This window comes from Chelmon rostratus, chromosome 9, assembly GCF_017976325.1.
Source record: "Chelmon rostratus isolate fCheRos1 chromosome 9, fCheRos1.pri, whole genome shotgun sequence".
In the NCBI taxonomy this organism is placed as follows: Eukaryota; Metazoa; Chordata; class Actinopteri; order Chaetodontiformes; family Chaetodontidae; genus Chelmon; species Chelmon rostratus.
Window position 1 is genome coordinate 19,120,268 of NC_055666.1, and position 27,439 is coordinate 19,147,706.

Genomic DNA, 27,439 nt, shown 5'->3' on the forward strand with positions numbered 1-27,439 from the left:
AAACCCCAATCAGGGGCCTGCCCTCGCATTGTTTCTTATCGTTATGCAGTTTTCCTGCAAAAATAATTAGGAGTGCGAGAGGTGAGATGGCAAACAGCAGCTTATCTCCTAATGATTGAAGGTAGACCTATGCACTTTGGAGAATATTGAAAGATGATTACACCTCCGTACATACAAGTTCCTTAAAGTTTACAGCAACTAAAGGGACAAGATCAGCATCAGGCAGATAATAATGCCACACACGATATTCGTAGTCTTTTAACCCATGAGAAAATAGCATCAATACCTAGAATCTAAACAAACAAGGACATGCATTTGGTAGCATTAACAAGCTCTTACATTTTTCATAGACTGCAAACAGGTCGTGGGAGCTATTTGCCAGAGGTAAACATCACACATTGGCTGCTGTGATCTGCCAGCAACACTTTTATTTATTCATGTATTTATTTCTTTTTTTATTTATCTCAAAAGAGATCCAAGAAGACCGGGACTAATGTTTGACACCTCCTCTGCTCCCCCGTCCCCACTGCTCAGACTCAACGGCATTGTGGCTTCGCTTCCACGCAGACGCTTAAAAAAAGTTCACAACTTTCAACTTCATTAGCATATAACGCGGAGAGCGTCCGCACGCTGCGTTTTAATCCAAAGCTGTTCGGTGGCCATGTGCGACAGCTGTGCACGGCCGCTGCCACCTCACCAGCCGGCATGTGTCAAATGTGTAGCTGAGCTGATCATCAGCAATCGTGCTCCAGTGCCCGCGTTAACCTTTCTTATCACGAGGGGTGACTTTTTTTCTCAACAGGACTTTGATATCGGCACTGTAGACTTCCCTCGGAAGTCAGCCATTGACTCACAGCTTTTATCAGGGTACAGTATCTGCGGCGTGGAATTTTAAGTGAAGGCTCTGCTTTCTGTCTGCAGAAAACACCTGCATCTTATCAAACTTTGTCGAAAGGGTCATATCCTGGCTTTTCGCAGAGCTGGGAAAGTCCTTTGAGAGGCTTTGATACCCTTTGGCCCTCTGACATCTTACCTAGTGTGAGTAGATGCTTGGCAGACGCAGGAGGGGCTACCTGCTCAGTGTACACTAACTCCTCTGTCCATGTGCTCTTACTCGTCAGACATTCTCCTTGCTAAATAAATGTTGGAAAAAAAAGAAAGAATGTAGGATGCCTTTGAACTGTGTTCTCTAATGTGGGTCAGAGATCTATCGTATGCATATTCTGAAAGCCTTTTCATCTGCAATTGCGGAGTTAAGATTCCCCTGGTACACTCTTAATTTCATCTACTTCTCTTGCAGTTATTTATTTAATATTTCCACATTAACGTCTTCTCAAACATGGTGAAAGTGAAGAGTTCAGAGAAGAAAAAAGGGAAACTTTTCCTCTCCCTCTGTCTGCATGATAGTCTGTCCGCCCTAATGACTCCATTTTAAAGACAGTGGGCTGACCGGCAGCGGAGGGAGGGAGCAAGGGATCGAGAGCGGGGAGGGTGAAGAGGAGAAGAGAGGCTGCGCTCACTGCAGCACTCTCCTCGGCTCTCAACTCCCAGTCAGCCTCTCTGTGTGTGTGCTTTGAAAGAGAATAGGATTCAGCCCTTTGAAAGCCGAGGCTGCTCACCGGGGCCTTTGTGTAAAATAACATTTCTACTGAAAGCCAATTACTGGTAACATTATTTTGGTTGCCTCCATTATTAAAAGTACCTCTCTCTGTTGCCCCCATCATCCCTCAACCACAACCCCCCACCCCACCCATTCACCTCCCACCCCCTGCATCGCTCTGTTACAGACGGAGAATTATTCCATCGACTCCAGTTACGTGAACAGCAGAGCCCACCTCATTAAAAGGTATGTCTTGATTAGGAATTGTTACCAGCACCTCGTTACCATTGTTATCTGTAATTGTTTTATCTAATGAGTGCACAGCTACCGTTGCAGCAGTTTGCAAGCGTTCCTGCATGTTTTTCATTCAGTGTAATTGCAATGGGAGGATAAGATTTGGGGATAAATAGAATTACTCTGTAATGCGTTTAGCAGACACTTGTTGAAACGAGCCACAAACCTCATACTTTCAGAATATTAGATTACACAGAGCAGCAGAATCAGCAAGTAATGATTTTCATATTTGCAGATAACCTTATTACTCTTCTGTAATTCAGTTCATTAGCACACACACACATGTGGCTTGAATTGCATCAGGTTACGGCTTAAAACAACCACCCAATGATTAAAAGATATTCAGGAGATCTCTCAAGTGTTTTTTTTTTTCCCCACTGTGTTTCAAGACAGCAGCTTCATGAATAGTCAATAATTATGTTCTTTCTTTCTTTTTTTCCTTGGGTGACGAAGAAAAGAATGAATGTTTTCATTGTGCTTTGTATTTCAGTCCACCTGAACCAGGATATTAGATAGCAGGAATGCAAGGTTGGGGGTTGGGGTGGAGGTCGGGATGGGGGTCACATAATAATTCCCTCCAGCCATTGAGGTTTTTGTAACCAGGCTCACTTCGAAAACTACAATTCTCCCCTTTTACCTGCAGCTATGGAACATTCCTGCCTTTCCTTTGTTTGAGGACATCCCGGCCTTTTGAAAAGCCATTATGGCAATTTCCTGCCCCAAAAGATTCCCTGCATTAATGTAAACAAAGAGCATTCAAGTGTGGGGCCTCTGCAGCACACTACAAAGAAATCCCCTCAGGAGCCAGTGAGCCTATGGTCTGGGACAGGTGCAATTACAGTGATAACATCAGAGAGCCAGCATTACCTGCAGTCCTCTCTCCCAGGCTGGAGAATGTGAGGCTCGGGCTGAGGAATGCAGCTACCTTGTACTGTCCTTCGCTTTCTCTACCACTCTTTTTGTTTACTCCCATTTTCTCCTCTGCCTATTCTTCTCTCTCCTTACTAGCCGCCTCTCACCCCTCACATGAACTCATTCATACATTTCTTTTTCTCTCCTGCAAGAACACATGTTCATATATTCACCCCTATTTAGTGTTGTTTGTAAAGCAGAATTTGTTCCAGTGGGATGGAAATCAAATGAAGGGAAATCACGCTGTTACTGTGCAGCTGTTGATTGTGCCCCCCCAGCCCACCCTCTTTATTGACTGTGAGCCCCAAACAAGACAGATGCTCAGTTTGTATGCCTCCAGCGTTTCCTCCATCCATCTTCCTTCCAGGAATTCCTGATTACTGCAGTATTTGTTTGATTGTAGTGAGTGAGTGCCACCTGTTCGTTCAATGCGTTGTCCTTGAAGTCAGTGCATCCATCCAAAATGTCCCAGTCCGAAGCACCCCATAGCTGCCGTGCTATCTGTGAAGGTGAAAAATGTCCATTAAATCCAGAAAGGCTCTCAGCAGATTTAAATGTCCTCCCCACTTCATTGCTACTGCAAGCTGGAGCGAGGCTTTGTTCTTTGTTATGTAGTGTTTAACTAAGACTCGCGGCAACAAAAAAAAATCCTAATCGTCTGTTTTGAATTCATGGAAATAGACTGCGCAAAAGAGGGCAAAGAATTCACAGAAAGGACGCAAAAATTGACAGGGAGAGAGAGAGGGACAGCTCGTCACAAACCACGGGGACGAAGGAGAGCGTGTGAGAGAAGGAGATGTGACAGTTAATCAACATTTCCCTCTTCTCCCTCCTGGCCCCCATGTAGCACATCGACATTCAAGGACCTGGAGGGGAACAGTCTGAAGGACAGCGGCCACGAGGAGAGCGACCAGACCGACAGTGAACATGATGTCCAGAGAGGACACTATGTTGACACGGCTGTCAATGACGTGCTGAACATGACTGTCCCCCCCAATGTTTGCCAGCTGCCAGACCAAGGTAAGAAAACCTCTGCTTATACGTGAGCGTGAGTGTGTGTGTTTGTGTGTGTGTGTGTGCGTGTCGAGGACTACAGCATCCTTTGGAGTGTGTTTCGCCACTTTCATGATAAGACCAATGTGTACTTGTGTGTGTGCCCGGGTCTGTTTCTATGCCACCAGAGCATCTTTTAAGGCGCGCTATGCCCATTGCGGGCCTCAGATGTGCAAGTATGAATAACAGCAGAGGTTTTTTTTTTCTTTGATGTCCTGCAGAGCAGCTAATGTGAAGGATCTCTGACAGCTAAGGCTACCCTTTGATACAGGCTTAGGCAACATTATTGACTGATAGTAGCCATGTCTGCTCTTGAAGTGGGGCTGACTTCAGATGTGCCTGAATGGCAGCAATTAGGCTCACAAAGGTAGAAGGTGGAAATCTACATATCTCCACGTGCCCTCATCCATTATTCAGGGGGATCATTTAGCAGGGAATTAATGTTGATGTTTCATTTCTGACTCACCGTTTAAAAAGACATCCACTTGGTTGGCAGAAGTCAGTGTTAGGGTCATGTTCATTCTTAACTGCTGCCAGTCAGACTGAGCAAGAGAGTGGGTCAGCGTGAGGGAGAGAGAGAGCAGGATGAAGCTGTCTGGAGCAGGCCAGGATGTTAGTATATGCACCTGAGGGTATTTACCGAGCTCAAAGGAAACACCGCGTGCACAGGTGCAGCCGCTCAGCAGAGCACGAGAGTCAGCGTGTGTGAAAATTGCAGACATTTTAGGATGACTCACATTAGCAATTTTACTCCGAGCGAGGAGGAAACACCGGACATTTTATTTTCAAAGCACACTCGTGAGGACAGCTTTTACAGATATCACTCGCTGTATCTGAACTTTACCTTTGCACTGTGCTCCAATTTGGGAACTTGTGCCAAATGTAGTTTTTTCTTCCCACAGCTACATGATTTTTCTTCCTTTCTGCTAACGCTGGCCCAGCGAGGCCGTCTACTTTCTCAATATTCTGCTTTCTTCCTCCTCAGCTCAAATAGGAAAGAAATTTTAATGAGCAAGCGATAAGCAATTTTTGTCATTGGACTGTGAAGTGTGTGGGTGTGGTTGAAGCGGCAGTAAGAGACATGTGTAAGTCCTTCCTCGTCTGGTTGCAGACATGTTTAACTCACCAGATGCTTAACTTTGAGCAGTTTGGCTGCCGATGTTGTTCGACCGGGGAATAATAACATTAGACGACTCGCACTTAAATGTTAATCAAGGCCAGAGTCGTGCAATTGGATCCGCCTGCACTGCTGCGTGTGCCGAGGGATGCAGACAGACATATATGTAGCGTCAGGAACCATGGCGACCATTAAAGTCAACGTGCACGAGTAATGAGCAATGAAAAGTGGATTTGCTGACTATTGGCTGCCAGCTGGAATTACTTCACATCCCGCGAAAATTCCCGCGCCTTAAAAAATGCACGCTGACAGGTCTTCAAGTAGCGGGATCTCATTATTGGAGACAATTAGAAATGATGTACATGAAGAATATTACAAGTGGGGAGAGCTCTCTGAGGCTGTTCTTTTTTCATTAACACCACCGGTGATTGTATCTGTTTCAGCAAAATGGATGCATGCCTCCTGAATGTGTAATGCAGCAACACATTGCCGGAAAACACAACAAGAGGCTATTTCACAGTGCTGTCCATTCTTTTGACCAGAACGAATAGATGATAACAAAGTGTCTGTTTGGAATTACAATCAGAAGGTTTGTTGTTGGCCTTTCTTTCTGCCTTTTCTTTTCTTTTCTTTTCTTTTCTTTGTTTTTTTATTGCAGTCAGCTTCAGGCTCACTCTTGGCCCGCAATTTTCCTTCAGTAAGGACTTAACAAAATGGCTCCACTGGAATCTTTCCTCCCTTTTGTTTTGAGAGTCAGTCAGCAGCAGTGGTCACACCAGAGAGTAATGAGAGGCTGTTCGTAATTATTAAATGAATTGACCGAGATCCTTGCACGTGCAGAAATGTAATGACACAGCAAATGAAATCGTCCCTCTATGCCCATCTCGGCGGTCTAATTACATAGTTAAAGGGCATGTTGGGCTGACAGCGATGGGCAGATTCAGCATGACGCCCGGTTGAATGTGTCTCTGCTGTTGTATGAGGATTTTACTTCGTCAGACTTTTTTTTTTGGGTTCCTCTGGAGAACTGGAGCTTCCTCTTCCCCCTGCTTCATTTTCCTCTGTGCAAACTGGCTTGATTGCAAAGGCAGAAATAGAACAGTTGAGGTTCGTAAAATATGAGAGCGGCGCAGCGGTTACAGCCACGTGATGATGTGGTTTTACTTTGAGCTCATCTGTCTTAATTGACAAAAATGGACACTATCTGCTAGTTCTATTGAGTGAATACAGGGAATTGTCAGAAAACAAATAGGCATGTTCACTAAACACCCCGCTGCTAAGATGTCTTCTGGGAGTAACTCTGCTGTACAGTGTGCCTCTCCTGCCAGCTAAAGCAGAAAACAAGTTGAGAGACTGCAATTGCCAAAGGACAACAACACACACAAGCCGAGGATAGAGGAGCCTTGTTTTTTTCTGTGTTTTTATTGTTCTGTTTTCTGGTGTTGATAAGCGCCGAGAACAAAAGGAAACTGGAAGCGGGAAGGAGGAAGGGTTAAACTCTTGGGCTTTTACAGTGCAAATGTTTACCATTCCCAGTGTCATGTAAAGGTATTGTTTGCCCAGGAGACACACCATTACCTTTACACAAAGACCCTGCACCCCCATCATCTGGCGGGCTTTCATGTGGGAATCCATTCAAGGGCTAACTACCCCAGCTCTAAGTCACAGTGGGCATTTTTCCTTTCTGCATCATTTTAAGAGTTTGATATTTGGCTTTTGTCCATCAGAGTTATGCTTTTTGTGGCAACGGTGGTGCTGTACTCATTATTTCTGCCCAGGCCACTACCAAGGTAACTTTCAGCGAAGTGCTTGCGAGGAGATTTTAGACCTAAATCTGAGCGAATGCCTCTTTGCTGAATCCCTGCCAAGAATCTAAAGAGGCGTGCATGCTCTTTTTGAAAACCTGACCTGAAATATCCTCACCCACCGGATTAGATTAGGGAAGTATCTGAAGAACAAATTACATTAAATCTCTTAAAATCTATAAAGGAAGGGCTATCTTTAACATGTAATGGCTCCCTCATATCTGCCAATAGAATGAAAAATGGATGATATCGCTGTAGCTGAAAACTGAGAAGAAGCTATATAAAATGAATTCCTCTTTATCTTTATAGGCATGTCTGTGAAGTTAGGGGGATTTGGTTGAAATGTGCGACATGCTAGCTTTGGCTGTGCAGAACCATTAGTGTCATGGGAGAGGCAAGGGAACAGACTCCGAGGGGGCTGGTGACAAAGAGAGCTAAATCTTTTTTTTTTAACTTCCTTTGATTGTCATAGCTCACACTTTAATTCCCCCCGGATATGGATGAGCCATGGTTTTTAAGGATTAAGATTCATGTATTGTTAAATCGCTCGAGTTATCTCCGCAGGGGGGAAAGGGAGAGCATGATGTCTTTTTACACTGTCCGATTTGTGGGTTTAGAGGTTTGTGGTCTCCGTTTTGGATTTATTACCAGGTCAATATGTAAGTGTTTTTCCCGAAAAAAAAAAAAAAAAAGCCCTTCCTCTTAGCTTATTAGACTCGAAGGGATACAAGACTGCTCAATTAGACAGAGCAGGGAACAGGCCTCTTTTATTTTTGACATATTCCTTGGCCTCCACCTCTGGAGAATATCTCTCATCTATCTGTTAGCCTCCCTATGGGTGCGTGCCTGAAGCTGGAGCCCAGGAATGGAAGCCCCCTCCGTGGGCCGCAGACTTCTCCATATTCCCTTCTTCCATCAGCAGATCCGCAGGGTTTCACTGTTCCTAATTGATTTCAGCCCCCCCCCCCACACACACACACACACCCTTTCCTCTCTCCCTCCATATGTCTTTCCGTCCTTCTCGTCTGTTTCCGTCTACTGACTGCAAACATCTCCAGCCCACATCTCCCAGCTTTGTGCCAGTCAAGCACTTCCCTTCCCCTGTTGAATTAAAGAAAGAGTTAAAGCACCTCACATGTTCCTGCTGCAAACTTGCCCTAAATTCAACACGGGAACATTTCTAGTTTGCAGTTCTCTGATCTACTAACGAAAATGCTGACAGGTGTCAGAATCAGGAAGGCAACAGGAACAGGGCTGTGCTGACAACACGAGAGGGGGAGAGAGAGAGAGGGAGTCTGTGCGTGAGGGAGACAGAGATGGAGAGATGAGCCGAGAGTCTAGTAAGCAGTCTTAGCGAGAGAAAATAAAAAGAGCAAAAGAGGAAACAATCTCTCTGACAGGTAGGAGTGATTTTTTTCATTCTCTCACTCCAAGACTGAGAATGTGCCAGAGGATGTGACTGATTCTCAAACAAAGCTTGATTGAATTAAGCATCAGAAGTCTTCGTGTGATTCGGGCCTGGCAACAACACGTGTTGCGTTATGATGTCTTTTGATTAGGTTAACATACAAACTCTATACTGGGACCATCCATTTTGATTTGGATATGCCTAATCTAATGTGTAACCCGTGGTGGAGGTAAAATGGCTGACAGTGACAAAGAGCTCAACGCAATGCAAGCATTAGGGGAGATAGAGTGTGCACACACACACACACACACGTGCACACACACTGCACGCTCAAACACACCAGAGGATGCTCGCAGGAAGGTGTGGCGAAGTCTGTAATGAACCTCCAAGATGCAGATTTTTGCCGGTGAGATGAAGAGATTTGAGGAAGTACAAGGAAATAAAATGTCATTTCAAGCTGTGTCCATCTGTGCTCGTCTTTTTTATCGTGCTCAGCAGCGCCGAATGAAATCGTGCGACTCCGTGAGGTCTCTGGCTCTGTCTTATTGAAATTACACCTAATGTAATAAAACGGAGCAGACCAATATTGATTTTGCACCTGGTAAAATAGACGAGGGGCCTCTATCACTTAAAGGGAAGATGGGACTCTGTGTAAAGCAAGCCGGCTCTTGCACAGGCTACACTGCTTTTATGTCTGTTCTAAATTAACAACATTGGCTGTGGCCTCTTGGTAGAGTTTGTTTGCAGTACTTGCATAAGTAAACCAACAAATTCTTTAAAAATCATGTGCGCACCCATCCCTTCAGTTCTTTAGTTAATTCCAAGAGGGAATAAGTTAAGAGATGTGAAGAAAGACTTAAACAAACTTGACATGTTTTGATTCTCTGTTAAGTTTTTACAAGGACTGCCTCTAGCTGCTCTTCCTCAGCTGCACACGCTGCCGCAGACACAAACAAAAATACATGCAGAAGGTTTTCTTCTCCAGCCCAGAGTGAAAACATATAGTAATATTGTAATACTATAATGGCAGCCCCTGCACCCTCGTCCTGCCAAAGCTCTCCTGAATATACCCCGTGTATTTAATCAGCTCAAGAGGGGACTGCTTATCTCTCTGCACTTGTCATGGATAGCGTATTGAACATATCAGAGAGAGAAATGGGAATAGTTCATTATTTTCTAGGGCTCACAATGAGCCTGATGTATCTCATTGCAGGCCCTCCACTGACAGCTCATTTTCTAGACAATCCTGGCATTCAGTTCACAACGCGGCAGGGCAAGAGAGAGAGAGACAGACAGAGAAAGAGAGGGAGAGAGAGGAAACACAGAGACAGAGAGAAAATAGGGCTCCGGATCTCCATTGCTTATTCATGACGCTGTGGCATGCTAGGTGTGTTAATAATCTCCACAGAAACCAAGTGAATCACAGTTGTTTGTTGAACACCTAGCCAAGCTGGGCCCCAATCGACAGCAGATGGGAAAACAGGGGGATCAGGATGATCCCAGACAGAGGGAGGCAGATTAAGAACAGGTAATGTGCTGAAGTTGATGGGGGCCGAGTGTGTATTAGGGAGAGAGGAGAGAGTACCTGAATTTTAAATCTGTCTGAGAGTGTGTACACAATGTATGGAGTGTGTGTGTGAGTGTGTGTGTGGCTGCAAGTGTGTGTCTTTAAAGGTTAATCAGAGACAGTGGGAGAAAGAAAGAGAGGGAGAAAGATAAGGAGATGGCACCTGAGAGAGAAATACTGTGTGGTAGGGGGGAAATGGAGTGAAATTCCAGCAGCAGAGCTGTAGCATTGTCTCCAGTCTTTTCGGCTTTGTGGCCCCCATTGATTCTCATTCTTGACTGAGGAACCGAGGAAGCGGCCATTTTTCCTTTCGCCACCATTGTGTTTTTAATTCTTTGAGGTCACTGCGTGGGCACGGCCCCGTCTCCACTGCAATACAAAGCTAGCGGCAATAAGACTGAGGGTTAAAACAGAGGACTGTATGTCTGCGGGGGGGGCGCAGCACCGTTTGTGATGAAAGCACACACAGCTAATGGCCAGATCATACTTATCAAAGCCAGCGTTATTGTCAAGTCTGGCACATGCACAGGACCTATAGAGGATCGAAATGCCATGCCTCTCAGACTCCAGTGTTTGCATTTGAAACTGCTAAAGCAAAACATCAAGGGCGTAAAAAAGCGTTAAACAAATTAAATCTTGACCAGTTAAGCTGGGGGTCAGGGGGGATAACAAGGCACAGATCAAGAACAAAAACTGTAATGGCAAAAAATGAAGTGCAAATAGAACAACTATAGTGCAAATAGAGATGAAATAGAGTGCAAGAAATATTCCATCCTCAAGATGAGTAATTAGCAGCAGCTTTTAGCGGCGTTCTGTACAAAGTGGCCGAGTGTAGGCGTATATATGTTCGTAGAAAAAACTTCTTATGGCTGCTGCTGGACATGTAGACGGTGGGAGTGATAAATTACAGTCCAGACTTGTTCAGGCAGATCATGCTTATAATAATTACCTAGTCATCTTCATAAGATAACTTCAATTATATTGTTTTTGCTCATAGTCTCTCTCTCTCTCGAAGTCACCTCCCAGTGATGCTCGCTGCCCACCGGCATCTTTAACAGGACGAGGAACTCGTGCCTCCGGTTTTCATGTGGGCCTACTGCCGTGGATTCTAATCTGAAACTGAATTTCCATTTTGCAGTGATAATCTTATCTTACGAGATAACATATAAAATCAACGTAATGAGAGGTTAACAAAGCCTCCTCTGCCACGGTGTTCTATATTTGCGTGCTTCCCACCCACAAACAGTGCAAGTGCAGAGGCACCGATATCGTGATGGTGAAATCGACGGTGGAGCCGAGGCAAATTGTTTCTCCTTCAAAGACACAGATGCAGGTTTTTCAGTCAGCGTGTTCTTGCATGTCTGTTTAGATTTCACGTGTGAAGATGCACGGTTTAAGCGTCGGCCGTTTCACCCGAAATGACACACAGGATGTCTGCGTTCAAGAGACGAAGCAGCCGTCATAAATACGCTGAGAGCAAAGGAGGTCAGGTGAAATTATAGAGCGTGTGCAGAGGGGGGAGGTCAGGGTGGAAACGACTCTTAAAACCAGATCATTGTTTATTTCCTGTTTTCTTCCCACAGTTCTTTCAAACATGACCACGATTGTTCCCTAAATTCAACCAAGCGCTTGTTATTGTAAGCATCACTACATCGTGTTTGCGCTTAACTAAACCTTAACCGTCGTGTTGTCACATCGTAAACGTGATTAACGATGTCCTGCCGTTAGTGCCGTCGGATCAGAAAAGGCTTCTGTGTGAACTTCTGGAGGACGTGTGCAAACTACGTGCTGTGTTATCTCATTTGGAGGACTTGCTGTAGTTAAACCAGGCCGGCAACTCTAATATACTGAAAATTACACAGCCATTACATTCCTGTCTTCGTGGGGATGGTAAATTGATGACACTAACATGGTATATTTTAACACTTCATTTCCAGCACTGGTCCGGAAATCCCAACTCTTTGACTTAAAGTGGAAATGAGGAGGCTTGACGACTGACTCTAATGGCTGCTTGTCAGCTGAGAGAAAGATGTCTGTGACACCACCAGGGGAATGTGTCCCCAGCTGATTAGCCATTGTTGTCTGTCACGCCAGGAATGCGACTTGTGTGTGAAACAGTGAAGTTGTCCTCCAGAACCACTCTGCTGCCCGTAGGACAGAAAATAGCAGATAGTATAACTGCAGACCCGATCCTGATGCTCTGGTGACAGCTTGAGTTCCGCTCAAGAGTCCTTAATGCGCCTTTACGATAGCATGTCTTACCACAGCCTTGTTGCTGAAATGCTATGACTATAGACTGATAGCATGTGGAGTAAACGACCTGATGAGGACATACTATACACATAGACTAACTCAAAGGAGCCTCAGTGTGTGGCTGGAAGTGGGCAGGATAGTCACCGAGTGACTGCCAAAGCAGGGCTTGTATTACAGGGATCCCAGGATATCAGACACCAGGCGGCCTGTGCTCCCTCCAGGCAGGGCAGAGTCTGGCAGCTGGCCCGTAGCCCAGATAGCTATAATCAGCTCCATTACCTGTAGCACTGACTCCCATTTATGAGTCCTCATAGTGGAGCCATACTGCTGTACTGCAGGGAATTAAGGATGCTGGGAAATTTAGGAAAAGTACCAATGGCATGCAGCTGCACATGCTATAGCTACACCTGCTGCAGACATGCATGCGCTGTGCACGCAGGAGCGCGTCGGTTGCTGCACGCCACTCAAACGTGTAGTGAATGGGGAGAGATTTTCTGGGCATTATGCGTCTTGGCACGAGGCATTTGTTTTATCTTCTCCCTCTGTGAAAGGAAAGATTAAGAATATATTCTGCTCTGTTTAAGGGGAAAATCAGCTGTCTTCTGACAAGTACATTGTAGCCCGCAGTTTTCTGTCCAGAATACAAAGAGACATTTATCACTGCAGCTGGGGTAAGGGAGGAAGAGAGAGAGCAGGGGGGGTGGGGGATCTCCTGTGCTGCAGCAATGTGCATTTCTTTTTTTAACCCCCATTACTTCAACACTGTACCTCCATCCTCTTTAATCCATTTGAGATTTCTTCCATTCAGTTTTTCTTTCTTTTCAGTGTCTCCCCCAACGCCTTTGTCATCTCCACCCTGGTTTTTATCTTGGTTCTCATCACCTTGTTTCTCCTGACAACATTATAACTCAGATGGAATATGTAGAAGGAATATGTAAAGTTATGTCGTCCTCCTCAGTTGTGGCAACAAAAGGTTACTACCTCAGGCATACTGCTATAATATTTCCATATTCTGCTCTCCTCATGTATATTCAGTGAGGATAATTTATTCTCTAACATTTTATGGCCGCTGTTGAAATGCAGAATTTCTCCCGCACGGATCCCCGCGTACACTGTAAAACACAGCATGGCAGAACGTGCTCTTTGGATTTACACTCGGCAGAAGTTAAACAGAGGTTAAAGAGAAGTCATCCAAATCACCGCTATCATTACCATCTCTCATTCACCAATTAGTGTCAGTGTTCCCTCGCTGTCCCCTAGATGACCTTGCAGGCATGATCTCACTATGTTGTAATTCAGCGTTTTGAGTAGGTCTCAATAGCAGGAGGCACGTTGTGGCTGCCGGTGACCCCGATTATAAACTATTGATGAGCGAGTGAAGGCATAGTAACAGAGAGGAGAGACCCACTGAGGTGTGTGTGCGCCCAGGGAGCCTCTGACGACCTTTTCTTGGCCAGCCGTCTCTGCAAGACCTTGCTTGGGTTTTGCCTTTCAACACGTCTTCATATTCAAGAACATCCCAGTCATTTAAACGTTGGTGCTCTGTTTATCCCCAATTCAATGCACAAGCAAGAAGCACATATTGCTTCTGAGCTCATCAAAGTCATCTTAGCTGAGTAAAGATCAAAATCATGACGTGCACAACCTGAACACCGCACAGAGCTACCAGTCCATTTAAATGACTGTACTATGCACACACTGTAGTCGGATTTCTGCCTGCTTTGACTCTGCTCATGTGTGAGAAAGGTCAGGAGCCGAACAGGATGCAGAGTGGTGTTGCTGCAGTGGGGCGTAGCTGCCGGGGGTGGATAATCAAATTTAAACAAATTCATCAACATAACATTCACAAAGGTCCCCGATTTTTATATTTTGCTGCGAATACAATGTTTCCTTTAGGCTGTCACACATCTTTCTTGGCATTTCACTAATTATCATATCACATTAGTACATTGTGTAAATACTACAGTAGCTGTTACATAAATCTGCTTATGTACAGTAATAATAGCATAGCATGCAAAAAAAAAGTAGTTTTGATACATTCCAGGAGGCTTTATTTGTTGTTCCTTCTATGCGCAATTGACTAAAGGACAGGCTTCACTCAATGAATGCATCATGCCAGCCAAATGTGACTTTTCAAACCCCGCTGCCCCCCACCTCCTTAAAGGGGAGGATAAAAGGTAATGGAAGAGGTCGGCTGTAAAGTTTAATGGCAGACAGGAAAGTCTCAGAGTGGCTCTTTTTAATGATGTGCCTGTTCTCATGCAGTCCTCGTTAAAGATGAGGCCAGACTGCATCCAGAGGACAGGGAGGGAACTGTGGCCAGACGCTGCGCTGCCCTTCGTCCTCCGTAAGATCTGTGGTGGGGGTCTCAGGCTCCTTTGTGTGTTCTCCAGCACATCGCAGGCATCCTGTGCTCCTTCTGTATTCAACTCGCATTAGCATCAGGAAATAAATAAAGCAAGCAATCAGGCCGCGACCTCTTATATCCACAGTGCTGCCAGCCCCCCACCCTCCCTCCTCCTCCTCCTCCTCCTCCGCTGCACTCTACATAGGTTTAACTAGCTTGGATTTGCAACTGAATGCCAAGCTTGGTGTTTGGCTTTACCACAGGGCAGGTTGTTCCTCCGCGGTCTCCGGAGAAAAGGAGCTCAAGGATCGAGAGGGAGCGAGAGAATTGGATCTTTGACACCTGTCACTTCCACTCTGCTGCACCTTGCTCCCTTGCCACACATAAGGACTTTTCATGTCACAGCTCAGCATGTTATCATGAGTGGGCACAGGGCCTGAGAAATCCAATTACTACCACTGTGTCAGACCCCTGCCATCATCCTTATGTATGCTATAGTCATGTTCCTCAAATCAGAAAAGATGTGCCTATTAGTTCCTTCTCTTTTCTTCAGTCTCAGTCTTCAGTCTCCCTCCTCCATTTCAATCTGTGTGCCTTAGATACGAGCTGCAGCTCTTCTCATGGACTGCCTCACTGCTGACAATCCTCTATATAGAGTAGAACTGGTTGGTGGGTGGCTAATGCAACGGACATTGGTTCTGACTGTCTGATATTAAGTGGAATCACGGTGCAGACCTCACTGTGGTGAATAATGGAGAACCTGGGAGAGAAGCAGCAAGCCTCCCAGATGCCAAACAGAAAGGCCTTTGTGACGGGGAAATAGAAGGAGTTAGAGAGGCCTCCCTCTTGCTTTCCCTCTGCCCAGTAGGTGTAAATCTAATGCATCTCCACACAGCAAGGCCCTTGCTGTGTTTTCCTTATTTCTTTTATGTGTTGCTCATCCCCAAGTGACACTGTCCATCTTGTTCAGTGGGAGACAGGGGGACTGTCTTTTTCTCTCACAATCGGTGTCTCAGTGTGGCCCACCCCTCTTACTGTATATGTTTCTGCCTTGCTGAGCTAAACCTGCCCATCACACTGCATACCAGCACACTCACCACCACCGCACTCACCATGTTACAGTGTCCTACTTCCAAAGGTTGTTAAAATTGTCGAGAAAAGGGACAAGTAGAATTTTTTTTTTCTTAACGAAGAAAAAGCAGAAAAAGAGACGAAAATGAGAGTGAGGAGGGACCATGCTGGTGCTTCTGCGACAAGATAAAATGGAATATAAAACACATAGTCCTGGATGACACAAAGTGAACATGACTGCATGAGAAGCCACATTATATTAATTATGTAAGGCCACTCTTTTGAGGCGAAGCTGAAGCTCACAGAGAGAGAGAGACGAAATCCAAAGATATTGGTATGCTGCCCAGTGTGCTGTCCCCAGTTGTTTGGAGCTGGACACATTGACAGCTGCTGAAGTATTGTATTTATTTCAGATGGCTAATAGAAATAGCACTTGAGAAAGGGGGAAAAAAAATAGTCAAAAGGGAAAACTATGAGAAATGTCTCTTAAAGGCAAATGTGAGACTATAATGGTTTTCCTTCTCTGGGATGTTTATAGGTTATATATTGTTCAGAACCATTAAATCATAAATCTATTTCCCCACAATTGATTAGTTGTGTTTGTCGACTGCAGGGTAGAAAATGTGGATTCACGAATATAAATCTTAGTGTTGGTGAAACATCTTTAATTTGTCATGGACCTCTTGCTTATTAAAGCAAAGCTCCACCCCGCACGAACCATTGTTTCCATCATCCAGTGTTACATTTCCCTGACATTTGCAGTTTTCTTCTCTTTTCTCTTCTGCCCATTAAAACTGCTGAAACTTACACTTGTGTGATAGGGATTTGTTCTAGCTGATAAATATAGATTGCATTAAGGAATGTTTAATTGTCCCCCTTGGTTCAGGAAGCAGATGCTTTGACCTTAGGGACTCACCTGACATGAGAACTGGTTTTTCCCTACACTTTTGACCTCAGCGATCACAGTCCACAGCGATGCCATTGCTACACCCACTCGACTTCTCCTCTCCATCCCTGCTCCCTGTATAGCTTTCCGCAACACCCCAACCCCATTCTCAAATGTAATTTAGGAGTCTGCTTCTGCCCCCCTCGCTTCTCCCAGACTCAAGGGTTTAGGAGCAAATTAGCTTGCTAGCTCGGTCAAGCTTAAACACAGAAATGCTGCATTTGTTCCAGTGTATTTAAAGATGTCCTCTGCCGATGCATTGTGGAGGAAATGAGCCAAGCGGGCAGAGGCAGGCGGGCGATCGGGCTGGCTGGCACGGCAGAGTGGGCAGGTCTGCGACTGGGACGCCAGCGGCCTGCTGTGCTGAGTTTTGGGAGTGCATTGTACTGTTGCTGTGGGTTTGGAGCACCAGAACACAGGTTAATTTGAAGCCCATCATTACAAGGGTAATTTGGACGCTGAGAATTGACAAGGGTGACATTTGTCGTGTCATTATAGCATCACATGCATCACATCACAATGCAACACTTGAACTTGTGCCTTGCTCGAATACGGATACAAAGAGTAACATAATCAGATTTCTGAAACCATGAAAACAACAAAATACCTATGAAAGAGTCCAATATAGCCTGCATCATATTAATGGAAACATCATTTCAGAGCTTACTTATCATAGATCATATTATCTGTTTATCATCTATCACCAAAGTGTTGAAATTGGAAAGTGTCGTTAAGGTCAAGAACTGAATTGGCTGACAAGTTACGCCGCATTAACTGAAGTTTGTTCAGAATTTGTGTTGGTAGTGTGGAAATTGGTAATAACACAGCTAATAATGCGGTAGCGTATCAGATATTTTAACAAAAAATCAAATCAAATAAAAATACAATTGTCTCACTTTTGAATGATTCCTCTCTGCGTGATTCTTCCCACTTTAACTGGAAATGTATCAAATTATGCTCAAGTTGCAGTTTAATTTTGACTTTAATTGGATTCTCTTCTTTTTTTTCATCTTGTATCTTTCATATTTTAAAATAATTATCCCTTTAAAAATAATTCCAACCCGAAGATGATTTTTCTCTGATGAAATTCATCACAGAATTACACCCCTGATTAGTTTTTCTTGGAAATGTTATATATGGCCACGAAAGTATCTAATTTACTACCACGAAGTTATTAAGATGATTTTTTTTTTTTTTTTTTTGTTCCAATGACGGCAGTGTGTTTAGCGTCTTATAGCAGAGGAAAAGCACAGAGTTCTTTTATAATTTGTGTTTATAATTTGTAGTTAAACCAAAATATACACTTTAATAACCCTCCTCCTATCATTTGTAAATTTGTGACTTGACATCTTTGTCACATAAAAGTGTACCTGGAACTATTATGTCCCAGTCGCCCAACACATCCAAATGCGTAGCCCTTTAAAAATTATAATCTCACTCCTTCCAGCAGAACGGTACATAAAATGTGGAAATTAAGGGCAGTGATTTGTTCTGTTTGTTCTGCCAGCAAAATGATCTGTATTTAATTGTCCAGAAAGGGACGAACACAGGAAGAATGTTTTTTTTCCTCCACCGAGTCTCTGCATGTTGCAGGATCGGCCGTGTGGCTTTCTGATTTTTTGTGGATACATAAGTGTGTTGTATTGGTGCTGCTGCCTCTCTTTGGAACCTCTCTGCAACCTCTTTTTTTTTCTGTTGAGCCACGTTCAGCCTGGCTTAGGTCTTTATGCTTCCTGCCTGGGTTAAATCCAGTCCAGAGTGCATTGCTCAGAGAGTTAAACAGTCACTGGCTCATGTAGTGTATGAAAACCAGGGCATGAATTATGGTCTAAAAACCTACAGATCACACAAGATCCAACCAATGTAAATCCTGCCCCTCCAAGCGCTGCATTTGTCATGACAGAAGCCAAAGGAGACACTTCTGGAGCCTTACAAAACTGTTACTGAGACACTGTAACCTCTAGGAGGCAGTGATGGCAGGAGCAGGGGGTGAGAGAGGTGAGAGAATCCTCTCAGTAAAATAGTATTTGTTGCCGAGGCATTGAAACCAGCCCACTCATGTATATCATCATGACAACCAGCTCGCATCGTTTCCACTACATCAAGCAGTCCATTGGCTAGTGGTCCTGCTTTTGAGCAAAACAGTGCTCTGCGATGACATAGTGATTTATAAAACAGCGTAGCGGTTGCCTTTTTTTTTCTCCTCCCGCTGCTGTACACAGCTGTTAAACAGATGCTGTTTGTACCAATTTAGAAGCTAGTGCATTGTTTGTCAACACCAGTTTGGAAATTCATTCTTTATACCAGGACCTGCTGCAGAATATACAGGCTGGGCTGGGCAGGGGAGAGAATACAGGCTGTGGAAATAAACAGTCAAAGAGTTGGGCTTTTAAAATGATTATTGACAAATGCAAAAGTGTAGTGACAGCAAGACTGGCTAAAAATCAAGTTAACACGCCATCCTGCTTCAGTTTTTGGGTGGACAGGGGCAGGCCTGCTGGAAGTGACAAGCTGTGTGCAGTGCTGGATGGATTAAACAGTGAATTCATTCTTGATAAATTGACTGGTACTAATGCTCAGAAATAGAAGCAGGGCCACATGAACCCCTGGCTTCAGAAGACAGTACTAACAAGGCTGCCCAGTGAGTCTAATTTCCTCGACAATTAATATTTGACGGCGAGAGTGGAAGCAAATCTGGTCAGATAGGCAGAAATGAGAGGAAGAGATTTTTGGGTGAAGGATTTATTTAATTACACCAATGTACGTGGGACAGCGGTACTGATGAGATGAAAGAGGAGAACAGAAGGAGGAGAAGCATAAAGGATGGCATGCGCGAGGAGCTGCGAGGGATGAATCTGGGGGCGTCGGGGGGGATAGCTTGATGTGACTGAACCAGATGCTGCGGGGAGAAGGAGAGGACTCGACGCTGTGTAGAGAATGATGGCTTGCGTGGCGCAGTAAGGGTGCCCCTCCACTGTTTGTAAAAACAAGACCATCACACTCCATCTTGCCACTCCCGCAGGAGCCAGGCCTCCAGGCTGATTTATGGCCCACAGACTGAATTGGCTGGCTGGGATGACAGCAGTGCTTGGACTCTCCCTGGTGAGATGTGTAGGAGGCTGCCTGGCCAAGCCTCAGCCTCAGCTGGCCGCAGAACTGCCCTCCGCTGTAGTTAGGGCAGACTAGATGCTAAGCTCCGTCCCCTGTGTTAGGATCAGGCAGGGCCAAGCCCGTTAGGTCTCGAGCACGCTTCGGACTCCGGGCGCCGACCAAGCACAGGCCGTCATCCGCTATTCAGCTGGTGCCGTGTTTTCTGAATATTTCCTCCCCTGTGACACTTCCCTCTGCTTCTGCATCACAGGCTCCATCAAGACTCTGTAGTAACAATTTAGATTTAATCAATCTTTGCCATGTGACTGCCAGGATGGAAAATTAATGTGGAGAGCAATTAGAAAACAGCCATCTCACTGTCAAAGATACACCAGGATGAGAGCAGAAAAGTGGACGGCATTTCAGTGGTAAACAGAATCCCTCTGTACACCACTCAGCCTGCGTTGTCTTCCCAGGCTGTCCTCAGAAGGGGTCATCAGGGCCGCGGTCACATTTATTTAACTTTTGGTGGATTGGATTCTTTTTGGATTTCATTCGTGTCGCGCGGCAGCGAAAAGAGACACAAAGCATAATGTCAGAGTTGCTGTTTGCTCTTTCAACACCAGAGCTGAATCATTGTCTTTTCAGACTACGGACAGGCTACATTCGACAGCTTTGTCGCAGCATTTTCATAGGGTTTAATATCAAAGACAGCGAGGGACGAGAAGGAGATTGAAGGTAAACGGCGAAGTCCATGCAGGCCACAATTAAAGCATGTCTCGGCTGAAATTGCTGTAAATTAACAGCTACATCACAGCAACATCTACGTTATGCCGTCTGGCTGTCTGTTCAGGAGGATCTATTTTAATATGACAAACAGAATCAGGACGTTCATTGTTACCGCTACAACAAAAATGTCAGCATACAGAGGAAATACAAAAAAGTAGTTTAAGCCAAAAGTGGCAGACATTCTTTGTAAAAATGATTTATCATGCCACGCTGCTGTTCCAAATTCTTTTTAGGGTTTATCAAGCTGTAAAACCAAACTGACTGAATTGTGTCATACTGCGAGTCCCCGTCGCCTTGTGGCTCCAGTTAAACTAAGAAACACAGAATGAAGACTTTGTCACCTGAATCTGGGTTCATGTTGGCTCAACCCCATCTCTGGCCCTCCTGTCTGACCTTCTGTTGCTCGTGGCTGCTTACACTCATTTTATGGGATCACATCATTGTTTTAAACCTTCAGGCTGTGTGCGCTGCGTTTGGAGGGAAAAGCGCCTTTCGTTTGCCAAGCCGGGCGCCGTGTGCTCGGCAAACAGAGCACAGAGTAGCTGGCGAAAGCTTGGGGAGTTTTTTCGGAGAGTTGCCTCCTTCGGTGAACAGAACCTTTCCCTTTCATGTCCTTTGCCGAGTCCTCTTTTTTGTGCTACATTAGCGACAAACAACTAGCACCTCAAGCTGCATGACATGAAGGGATCATTACATGCGGTGCACGAGGGTAAACTGAGCAATGAGCTTGTCAGGTTGCTGGAACCCCGACGCTGAAGCCGAGGATCTGTCTGCTGCAACTTGAAGTTAAGACGCCCTCATCTGATTGAGGGAAAGAGACAGGATTGAATCGGCTGCTGGCAGGCTGCAGATGCAAGATGAAATGGCAGGGAACGTGTGGGTTTTCTCTGCGTGCTGATGCAAAGCGATGCTATTCCAGGTACTGAAAAACAGAAAAACATGGCCAGCATTATCAGAAGGATTTGGTTTTTACATTTGAAGCGGCAATATTTATTATTTTCCAATGCTGTGCATACCTATTTAAAGTGCTCCCCAGCCTTTGCCAGTCTTTGGACCTAAATTCAGCATTGAAGTACAGTATGTCTCGTTTGATACCAGCGCTGTGCTATTTGATACGTGGATTTTTCGCCTGCAGTGCCATTAGCCTGCTTGTATTTTAAATGTGGAACACTAAAAAACACAGGCAGCCTCCACCTCCCGATGGAGCTCCCTCAGTAATTAATAGGTATTAAATGGTAGATAGGAAATGTTCCCAATGACATCCTGCTCAGTACTGTACTTTAAGTTTGTTCCTGGAACTGATTGGCAAGCTTATTTTCCTGATGACTTTGAATACGCATTCACAGCAGGAGGTGCCTTCACTGTCTTCTGTAGTTGTTGACTTCCAAACCTAAGTAACGCTGTAAAAGCCATTAATTCATCTCTTACCATTACAAATCGCCCGTTTTGTGGAATAGGAGGAGATTGTGCTTTGTTAGAGGTCGATGGCCTGTCACTTTTTTTATTTAAATTTTCTCTCTTCCATTTTTTGTGGGTCTTTTAGAGCAACATCTGCGTTTTATGAAGCTCTGAGCAGAGGCAGGATGTGTGAGTGTTAATGGCACTTGGCTTTCATAACAATGTCATTTACAACCCAGTTGCTCTCCCATAGACCCCTGAAGGAAAGGAGAGAAAACGGTATTCACTGCATATGCATGCACTGCTAAGTAGAGAGCATACAACTTGTGTATATTTCTTTGTGCCTCGAGGCTTTTCATGCTTTAGAAAGTGCTTCAGGCTATAGAAAAAAGCCAAAGTATTTAGAGGAAATTGCATTCATTACCAACATGCTTGTAAATCTTTAATCAGTGGAGAAAAAGACCTTCTTCGTCAAACATGTCAAACAAGATTTGGGGAGAAATTTCGGTCTGCTGAATGTCGAGCTGAAGTCTAGCATATGCGTACAAGTTTGAAATTCATGCTCAAACTTTCAAATGCATCATACTACACACAGAGATTTTCCGGTGTCAGCAAGTGCAAAAATATAACATTTCCAAACACTTTACGTTGCTGGCTGAAAAACTGACTGACTGCCTGAAGGATTTTTTTATTTATTTTTTGTCATGTATCAAAGAAAGCAACAGAAAGGGCTAAGTTCAAAATAGAGTTAATGACAAAGCAGCTACATAGGATTAAAAAAAGGAACATGGGATTTAAAAGGGCTTTGAAAATACTGTCGCAGTGGACAATCTAATCTAGCGTCTGGGCATGTTTTTTTGATTATTATTATTATTCATCGTCCTCCATTATGTTCCTGCTACCTGGTAAAGACTTTCTGTTGTGATTACAGTATTACATTCTGATTGGATCCCTTCTCTTTAAACAAAACCCCCAGATTCATGCCTTTTGTCTCCTTGATTGCCGCCGGTGCAGTCCCTTGGACCAATCAGCATGCATGCAAATTTACATAGAAGCCGGAGTGCAGCTCGTGGAAAATATATTCGATTTGCTCATTTTCAGGCCTCATAAAATGGTTTTTACTATATAGATATTTTATAAAAATGCATATTTATGCTGCAGTATGGATCATGCGGATAAGAGTATGTAAAGATATTTCATAAAGTTAATATTTCAGTTGCACTGAAAAATTCCTGGTGTGTGAGACTACGTCTCAGATGCTTATTACAATGGCGTCCCTTGTGTGGAAGAGGATGTCTCACTCATTCTCGCATTTATTGCTGAGAATGCCATGCGTGTGTCAGCGCGGGCGTGTGTGTGATGTGATCAAAGGAAGCTAATTCTGATCCGCCTCTGTCTCGCTATCAAGCATTCATGTGGTCACTCATGGTCTGCATTTTTGCTGGTGGTGCTCATGTTCCCAGCCTTCAAGCATGATGACCCCCCCTCCCAAGAAACCCCCCATGATACTCTTTACTCATTCATTCAGTCATTTAGTCACCATGTTATCCGTCAGCCTCATCAGATTATACTTTATGAGAGACACCTCTGGCATATCTGCCCCTGAAAAGCCTGTCTCCAATCTTTAAATATCGATCCCCAGGGCCTAAGCAGAGGTGCCTCTCATGAGTGCAGGAAAGAAGGGAGAAAAACAGATCATTAGTGATTTTAATTAGGTGATCTGTCAAGCTGCGATTGCCAGATGTAAGCGTATGCATTTGGGTCGATGGCAATCCCTCTCACAATCCCCTCTTGTCACCTTGGGCCTCTGGAACGGAGGATGGCTCATGCTCGGAGTGAAACAAGCAGTAGGGGAGTGCAAAAATGTGTCATCGCGAATATGTGCGGCAGGTTCTTTCTCAAGACCGGAGCAGGTGGAAAACACGACAGCGCCGTGGCACAGAGGGATTTTGGAATTGTTTTCTGGGGCTGAGTAATTTTGAAAGTGTGTGCTATACATGTGCTTTGTCACAATCAATATTATTTATCAAATCTTCCGAAGACAAGCGAAATAATGTGCAGATTTATTTCTAGCACCAAGCCCTTTCAGCAGATAGAGTGCACATATATGTGACGTGAAACAAACAGGAGAAGAAAATATGCAGCATTTCAGTTTGAGTAAGAGAGCATGACACTTTTTTTTGTTGTTGTTGTTGTTGTTACACTGTAAAAATTGTCTTGAAAGTCCTTCCCCTCCAACACAACAAAGTACAAAAGAGAGCAGTTATACAGGCCCAGGCAAATCTTTTTTTCACTCCAGCGTTAAACATCATTACATATTTATAACTCGGCGCCAGATGACAGAGACAGAGAGGGAGAGAGAGACGAACCAGGCAGCAACACCGCAACTCGTCTGGTGTCTCTCCGTGAGATATCTGATTGCACTGTTTAAACCTGCCTTTCATCTGGTGTTTCTACAGAAAACCCAATTACACAAGAGCTGCAAATGGACTTTTGATTTAACAATACATAATTTAATTGGCATATTAGAAGTGCCCCAAACATCCAGCTCTAGTCATCAGCGGGTAGTGTTAACAGGACTGCAGTCTTCAGCAGGTGCGGGAATGCACTGCAAGAGAAAGAAAAGCATTCAGAAATGCTTAACATGCGCTGTTTTAATTAAAGCAAAATGCAGCATTATTCTGTTGTTTCATGATTGGTGTGACCTTCTTGAGAAAAAACGTGGTGAGACCTGCGTGAAAATGAGCAGAAAGCTGCTTTTATAGACAAATCTAACAATCGTGCTTTCTCTCTGTGCCCTCACAGATCCCAGTGAAGGCTTTCACTGCCAGGACGAGTGTCGGATCCTAGGCCACTCTGACCGCTGTTGGATGCCTCGCGTCCCAATCCCGGCACGCGCCAAGTCGCCCGAGCACGCCCGTAATGTCATCGCTTTGTCCATCGAGGCCACCACGGTGGATGTGCCGCACTACGAGGACGGCACCACCAAGAGGACTTTTGCCACCTTCGGCAAGGATGGGCCTGAGGACGTGGAACGGGGAGAGATAAAGGGAAAGCGGACTCAGGAGTCTCAGGTGTGTAGCCCCAAGGCCAATGGAGGGGCTGTCCGTGAAGCTGGCAATGGGCGCGAGGCAGCCAGCCCCATCACTTCCCCGGTGCACCTGAAGAGCCCAGTGTCCAAGCCGTCATCTGCCTACAACACACTGAAATGCCGCGACGCAGAGCGAATCGCCAACCACAGCCTGCTGCGGCAGCCGGAGGGGAAGGACAGTGAGCCAGCTGTCAGGGAGATCAACACGCTTCTCCACGATGGCCGAGACAAGGAATCCCCCAGCAGCAAGCGCCTGAAGGACATTGTGCTTTAGCGAGCTTCCCTATTGACACACGCCAACATGCATACACACATACAGTGTAAACTCACATATATGTACCCCGCAATAGCTGTGTGTACACAGAAGAAAGTCAGGCTGTGGAAGTAGAGAGACACACCCATTTGCAGTATACAATATTCAAGAACCAGCTCGGGCTGACGATGATGAACTGTAGTATGCTGCAGCTAGTTGTGCGCTCGAGCCGAGGTAGTGGATGTGGCTTTGTCGTAGTCGCAGTACTTTTTCCTTGTTTGCTTTTTGTTCGGTTTTCTTTCTATCAGTCTGCAATCAGTGGACAGGCAGGTTACTGTTGACTGCATGGACATGGCCAGCGGAGCTCTCCAGCCCTCGCGCCAAAGCAGGACGCTACGTCTTTGGACACCTGAGGTGCCACTTCTTAAGTACAGTTATGCCTTTTGAACTAATTTTGTATCACAAACTGATGTTTGCCTTCTTTGGTTTTGCAGTTTGGTCCAACTGCCAAAATCGCTCTTTGTTCCTTTGTATAGTGAGCTTCATCAATGTAATAAACGACAACAGACATACACAGGATTCATCTAAAAATATCCTCAATTTACTCCAACAGTTTTCAGTGCATTCAGGAGAAGGAAAGGGAGGCCTCTCAGTCTCATTTGCCCCTGACTAATAAGAGAAACTTTCTCTGCGTATCCCTGAGGACATCCTAGTGTCACCAGACTGTGAGGTCTTTACAGTATTTATATTTTATCAAGGATGGAGCTAAATGAACTCTCGCTATCTGCCCAGCCGCTCTGAACACTGGAAGTGGGACAGACAGATCCTTGTGTTCAAATTGAGTTGTATGGAAAAAAAAAAAGACTTCCTGCTTTTGAAATCTCCTGTGCCCAACCTTGATTGTAGCCAGTGGAGCACAAATTAGAACTTTGTGCTCTGGTCTTGTACTTTTTTTGACTTTTGACTATGGGGCTAGGATAGAAGGGATCGTCACTCATGTCTTGCTATGTGAAACTCTCTATAGGGTTTACTATTATCATTTTTAATAACCCGTTGTTATGTGACAATCCCTTTAATGTTTTGTTTCAAGAGAAAAAAACAAATAAACATTGGTGTTCAACTGAAGCTACAGTAGCGTTTGTTACACAAACACAAAAATAAAAAAAAAACATATGCCAAAATATATTTTATAAATAATTTAAAAATGTATAATGAGAATATTTAATGCTGTGTAGTTATTTTATGAGTAAGTTATACTTGAAATTAACTTGCTTTTGTTCATTTGTCCTTTGCTTTTATATTGAACCTGATTTGTTTTTTATTTTCGAGATGAACTTGGATTATTTTTTTTGTTTACTGTGTGACCCCTGGCAACTGTTGCAGTCTACCTTGTTGTAAAGAGTTTCTTATTGGTCAGTTCTTGTGCCATCAAGTTTCTGTGTGGGCTACTAGAAAATGTAAAAAAAGACAAAAAAAAAACCCTACAAAAAAACAACAAAAAAAGCGATATCAGCACCAACATTAGTGTGTCAGTTCAATGAGCTTAGAGTGAGATAGCAAAAGAAACCAAAAAAGATGCAAACAAAACCTTAAAGATTGCAGGATGTTGCTTAAACTTAGTATCTAAGGAGGAGAAACACAGACTCCCAGTGTTCTTCAAGCTGGTAACAGGGTTCCACCTATTTTATCTGTCTAATGAGTCGGCTTTCCTATTGGGCCCAATTGAGTTTAAACAAGACTTTTTCTGCTTCAGCTGAGGACATTTGGACTCGCAGACTAGCTTTGCTCAGCACTGCTGTCACCCTGTGCCATCTGTGTTCAGTTGATCTCAAAGATAAGGTTGAGACCAGCGTGGTATAAACAGGGCTCTCCCCTCCTACGAGCACCACACAACAGACTGGGTGGAATCGTGTTGGAATGAACTAAGGTCTTGGAAGAACCGTGTTGCACATCAGCAATGTGGTTTTATGTTGCTTTGCAGTAAACTATGTACAATGTGGAAAAATGTGAATGAAAATGGACAAATTGCATACAACAAATCTAGATCTTGTAGCTGAATGTTTTGCTGGTCTCACCCATGGCTTCTGGCAACATGAAAATCGGAATAATCACTGAATGTATACAGCAGCTTATAATTAAACTATTAAATGTTCTCTGCTTTGTTTCCTTGTCTTCACTCGAGTTAGTATTAAAGTTCTACTGTATTTGAATTCTCCTCACTTTTTTGTGGGAGGAATTATACATTATAATGGTACTGGAGCTTTGGTGCAGATTTTTTCATTTTTCAGAGGAGGATAAAACTGTTTTTTGGACTTATTTTTGTGCAGTCTCTAAGCTTCAGGCCTCTGGATGACAAAAGTTGACTGACCTTGAATTATTTTTCCTGAGGGCCGGCATTGCTAGGAGACGAGCCGTCAGCTTCCATGGTGAGGTACTGACTGGAGC

The 27,439-nt window shown here is 44.4% G+C and overlaps 1 protein-coding gene across 1 annotated transcript in view; it reads left to right on the forward strand.

The window, feature by feature from the left end:
• The window catches only part of pcdh19 (protocadherin 19), a 53,287-nt gene extending 26,158 nt beyond the window's left edge, over positions 1-27,129 (forward strand). Inside the window, exons 3-5 of the mRNA XM_041943992.1 lie at positions 1,788-1,846; positions 3,654-3,826; positions 24,456-27,129. Coding sequence (XP_041799926.1) covers positions 1,788-1,846; positions 3,654-3,826; positions 24,456-25,015 — 792 coding nt within the window. The 3' untranslated portion in view covers positions 25,016-27,129. The remainder of the gene's footprint in view (positions 1-1,787; positions 1,847-3,653; positions 3,827-24,455) is intronic.
• Positions 27,130-27,439: the final 310 nt, after the last annotated feature.